At 26.9% G+C, this 5,835-nt stretch overlaps 1 protein-coding gene across 1 annotated transcript; it reads left to right on the top strand.

Moving 5' to 3' along the window:
• The first annotated feature begins 2,822 nt into the window (after window positions 1-2,822).
• LOC126902901 (UDP-glucosyltransferase 2-like) lies at window positions 2,823-5,835 on the top strand. Its single transcript, XM_050680613.1, has 4 exons — window positions 2,823-3,679; window positions 3,771-3,993; window positions 5,221-5,443; window positions 5,507-5,835. The coding sequence occupies exons 1-4, from the start codon at window positions 2,879-2,881 to the stop codon at window positions 5,784-5,786; spliced, it is 1,527 nt and encodes a 508-aa protein (XP_050536570.1). The 5' UTR covers window positions 2,823-2,878; the 3' UTR covers window positions 5,787-5,835.

Raw genomic sequence — 5,835 nt, 5'->3', positions numbered from 1 at the left:
GTTTTAAGAAATATTATTAGAACCATTTTTATATGCAAAATTATGCAAATACAACCACTTAGTAAATAAATTACAATAACTATAAAAAACTATTAATTCTAAATTTTAGAAATTTATTATATTTTATTATTTTTCTCAGAGTATCATTGATATATGAAAAATTTTGTTAATACTTTTAGCTTCGATGCGAAGCTGAGAAGGTATTGGTTTTACTATGATGTGTTTTTTTTTTTTTGTGTCTGTTACCACTTTTTCTCAGCTCTCACCGAACGGATTTCTTTCAACGATACGTCAAAAGATCACAAATCGTATCTAGTCGAAGACATTACCCTTCAAAATTGAAAAAATTTCCCTCGTTCCCCGTAAATGGGGGAAACCTCCAAAAAAATTACAAATTTAAAAATCGCTAATTTTCGAAATTTTTTCAATTTTTTTTACTAAAAACTGCCGTAACTTTTTCAAAAATGAACATATCAATATAATTTTTTTTTTTATAGATGCTTGATGTCTTTACCTATCATTTGGTATATTTTTTTTGTAAATTTGACTTTTTTTCTGCCCACAGGGGGGGATTCAAAATGACAACTTTTTCAACTTAACTTTTGAAAATGTTCCGGAAGGTCTGACACTTTTATATATATCTTAAATTAAAGCTTATGTAATATACTTTAATTTGAAAAAAAAAAATTTGACCTCTGGACTTGTCTTCATGGTGAAAACGGCTACCGAATGCTATTTTTGTGTGAAAATTTTCGATTTTATAATTTACATTTTTTACTTTAAAGTGCTATAACTTTTTAAAAAATGTATGGATCAATACAATTTTTTCATGAGAAGTAGTATTTATATACATCTTTCATTGGATATACTTTTTTTTTAAATCAGACTATTTCCCTATATATGGGGGGGCTTCAAATATAAAAAATGCATATAGAAAGTAGAACTTTTTCAACTTAACTTTTGAAAGTGTTCCGGAAGGTCTGACACTTTTATATATATCTTAAATTGAAGCTTATGTAATATACTTTAATTTCAAAAAATAAAATTTGACCTCTGGACTTGTCTTCGTGGTGAAAGTTGACATCAAAGTTAATAAAAAATTACAATTTTTGTAAAATAATTTTTTTTNAAGATTTGCATCGAAGCGTTTATTTTTGATAGTGATTTTAATCACTGTCAGATATCATTATACTTGATCCAACTATACCACGTCACAACTGTGCCGCGACCCCCCTGTGCTGGGTTTTTTTTATATGAAATAATAAATTCTATACTTAATGTTCTATATATTTTAACGTTAATGGTAATACTTATCGAGTTAAACTCAAAAAAGAAAAAACTACCCTCAATTATCATATTTGAATCCCAATGCGACACCAAAAGGGGTTGAGTAAAACCTTCCAAATTTGCCTATATTATTTTCTTATACAACTGAATTAATTTAGAGGTTACTGTGTCAAAAATATTTTTAAAAATGTCTACCATTATAAATAAGGACTACCCTAGACTGATAGTAGCACACACAAATAGAGTTAAAAAATTANAGCAACACGTTATCAAAAAAATTGGAATATTATAGACTGATAGTAGCACACACAAATAGAGTTAAAAAATTAATACATTTCAAAGTAAAATTATTTAATAAACCTGTTATCATATCAAACCTAATTCAACAAGAAATAATTTAAAAACATTAGAAACGTATGATTTTAATGTCTATATGTAGATTGTGGGCTATGCAAATTTTTAATTGAAAAAGTGGATTTTTTTCAATTTTTTAGGGTAATATTTTTAACTAGATAAGAATTTTAATCATTTGATCTCGAAGGGAGATTACAGTAATGTATTCCTTGATATTCATTGGAGCTGTTGAATCTAAATGAAATAACAATCAAATGAGTTAAACATTTTTTTTAACTTAAAAAGAATTTCAAAATAATGCTTTTGAAAAGCGAGTTCGAACATTAAGTGTTACCGAAAGTTTTGAAAAAATTGTATTGATCCATACATTTTTCAAAAAGTTATAAAAATATTAAGTTAAAAAATATAAAATTGAGAATTTTATCACAAAATAGCATGCGATAGCCATTTTCATCGTGAACACAAAATAAAGTCCGAATTTTTTTTTTCCATATTTTAGTTCATTACATTAGCTTTAGTTTAAGATATATATAAAAGTGTCAGTATTTCTAGAACACTACCAAAAATTAAGTTGAAAAATTTCTACTTTCTATATGCATTTTTTTGTTTTGAACCCACTCTTTATAAAATTTTACTGTCTAGTGATGTATTCAAAATAATTTAACAACATTTTTTTAGTATATTATAAATTCGCTCTCTGGTTATACAAATTCCTAAAAGCTTTAAATCCTGTAAATATTTAAAAATAAAAGAATTCGACTAAAATCTTTTTTCTACTTGAAATTTTGAATATAATGAATAATTTTGATTTTATATAGTTTTTACGTGAATTGGGTTTTAACTATCTACTAATAATATTCTAACAATATTATTAGTTTTTATACATGTATAATCGACATTGATAATTTTTTTAGATATGCTTATGCAAGTATTAATTTATTGAAACCTACTGTAAATAGAATAATAATCATCAGTTTATTTTTACTTACTATATACCAGTGATTTGATTCATAAAATATGTAAATATTGTAAGAAAAATTAATGAATCGACTTTGAACCAAGATGCTTTAAAATACCCAAATAAATTTTTATGAGATAAAAATTATCAGTTTTTCATCGTCGCTCATATTAACATTAACAATTATTTAAATGATCCTATTAATTTTAGTATTATTTCTCATTCGACGATAAGAAGTGCTTTTTATATTTTGAAGTTTTATATATTTAATATATTGACATGAAAATAATCTATTTTGTGTATAACATAAGCTTATTTTCAACCTTAATTAATGGTGCAGATATTTTAGTAATATTTCCAACGACAGCTCAAAGTCATTATCGTATAGTTCGTCCTCTCATTCGTGGTCTTTTAGATAGAGGCCACAATGTATTGTCTATTACAAACTTTCCAGAAAAAAATGATAGATCAAACTTAACACATATTAACATATCCGGACTGAAGTCACACACAAAATTTGGAGCTAAAAAAGTTTCAATAGCAAGTTTAATGGTTCGTATGATAAATACTGCCAGTTCTTATAAAAAGATTCTCGATTTTCAACCTGTTGCAAATTTATTGAAATCAGGACGAAAATTTGATTTAGTGATCGCCGAAATGTTTACCACAACACCAATCTTTGCACCAATTGCTTCAGTTGTAGATGCACCTATCATTGGAATAAATCCTATGGTAACACTACCGTGGGCTGATCAAATATTCGGTGTACCAAACATAGTTTCTTACATGCCGAATATCGCAATGAATATGACAGATATGATGTCATTTTATGAGAGAAATATAAATATGGGATTTAATATAATTTATCATGGTTTATTAAACTGGCTTTACGCACCAAACGTTCAAAAAATCAATGAACAATTTTATGGTATTAACACTCCAACACTATTGAACGCTATGGCAAATATCAGTTTGATATTAGTAAATTCGCATCATAGCATATATACTGCTCAACCACGTGCTCCAGGCATTGTCGAAATTGGAGGTATTCACGTATTAGATGCAAAACCCATTCCGCAAGTAAATTTTTTAAGTGTTAAAAACACTTTTGATATTTAGTATTACGTTACAATGAAAGAAAAATAAAAACTCGTGTTCTATAACATTTCAGGATTTAAAAGATTACATTGAAACCTCTGAGTTTGGCGTTATTATATTCAGTTTAGGTTCCATTGTGTCTGCAGATTCAATCACTCGAGAAAAACTTAACTGTTTATTTTTCGTTTTTTCTAAACTGAAGCAAAAAGTGATTATGAAGTTTGATTCGAAAATCAATGTTACAATACCTTCTAATGTAAAAATTATTAAATGGTTTCCGCAAAGAGACTTACTAGGTATTTACTTATTTTTTTTTACATATATTTTCATTTATATATAATATGTTGTATGATAATCATCATTTCATAATCAATAACAATTGATAAAATGATAAAATGATAAAATAATAAAAATTAAATTAAATAAGATTAATTTTAATGGAAATTATAATAACGTAATGTAAGTTTTTAGTTTAAAAAATTGTAAAAAAATAATTTATTAACTATAAATAAAAAATAAACTGTAGCACAGTGTAGTCACGTCACAGTATGTTCGTGGCATAGTTAAGACAAGTATAGATAATATCTGACATTGATTAAAATTACTATCATAAGAAACGATTCGATGCAAATCTGTAGATAGTGTTTAATTACGTCGATAAATACTTTGGAAACATTAGAAATGAACGATTTTAATTATTTATATGAATGATTACGAATTGTAATCATTTGACGTATCGTTAATAAAAGTAAGTCAAGTTAGAGCAGAGAAAATAAATGAGTGTCACAAAAAAATACCTTTTCAGCTTCGCATCGAAACTAAAATACGACCTATAATTTCTTTATCAAAAAAAGTATACCGTGTATTTATTTTTAATTAACACATGGTGATTACTAAATTATGCTTAATGCAATATCTTTATTTTTGTTTAAAAAATACAGTATTATATGTATTTTTGTATATACATAATCCTTGGCGCGTTTTAATTTTGTTTGGTGGTGTTTACATCGTAAATACTTGGCTTTCCATAATAACTGAAATTCTCAAGTCACATAGCATCGGATAGTATATGCAGTAAAATATTGATTGTTTTGTGTGTGGATCAATCAGCTAACGCTGCTCATTGTTAGACAGAGAGACAAAGTGTAGCATTTTATAGTGCCAAAATCACCCCCGGAAACCATTTTAAAATTATCCGGAAACCCGGAGGCCAGTCATTTTGAATTGATGTAATTTATGTGTCCATTTGTTTGTATAATTATAATTTGCTGTAAGTAAAGACGCCTTCATTATAATACTGTGTAACATCCACATCCAATTTCTTTATTTACACCTGTTCATAGCGCCAACCGTTCGTTAGGAGCCCATGATGAGAGGATAAAATACAAAATTTTAATGCCCGATAAATCCAAACCTAACTACATTTAGCTTACTATAATAACATTATTACCAATAATGGTGTATTTTGTGAAGTCTGCATTTTTTTAAAACCAAATTAAGAGTAATAAATCATTGTTTTTCAGCTCATCCAAAAGTGTTACTGTTTATTACCCATGGAGGATTAATGAGTATAATTGAAACTATTCATTGCGGCAAACCTGTCGTAGGCATCCCTATGTTTGGTGATCAACCCATCAATATAAGATTTTTAGAACAAAAAAAAGTTGCAGTGTATGTAGAATATGAAGATTTAAACATTGAATATTTTTATGGAGCTATTAAAACTGCATTATCTGATAATTTCAGGTGACGATAAAAACTAGTTTTAATTTCAATGTTTAACTTAATTAAGATTTAAACATATTTTAGAAAAAATATGAAAAAGCTTCAACTGCAGTATTTTGATCGACCTCAGACTCCGTTAGAAACTGCAATTTATTGGGCCGAATATGTAATTCGAAATCGTGGAGTATCGCCCAACTTATTAAAAACCAACCAACATAATTTATGTTGGACTAAAACTTACTTACTCGACGTAGTTGCTTCTTTAATTTTTTTTATAACTTTAACATGTTATGTTACATTTTATGTACTGAATAAAATTATTATAAATATGCGACAATGGTTTGAAGACTCAAGCAATAAATAATTATCTTATAATTATAATTTTCAGTACATTTGACTTCAGGTAAATTTAA

Source organism: Daktulosphaira vitifoliae, unplaced genomic scaffold (assembly GCF_025091365.1).
Source record: "Daktulosphaira vitifoliae isolate Bord-2020 unplaced genomic scaffold, ASM2509136v1 Scaffold_3, whole genome shotgun sequence".
NCBI classification, from domain to species: domain Eukaryota; kingdom Metazoa; phylum Arthropoda; class Insecta; order Hemiptera; family Phylloxeridae; genus Daktulosphaira; species Daktulosphaira vitifoliae.
This window is presented reverse-complemented; position numbering and strand designations above follow the sequence as displayed.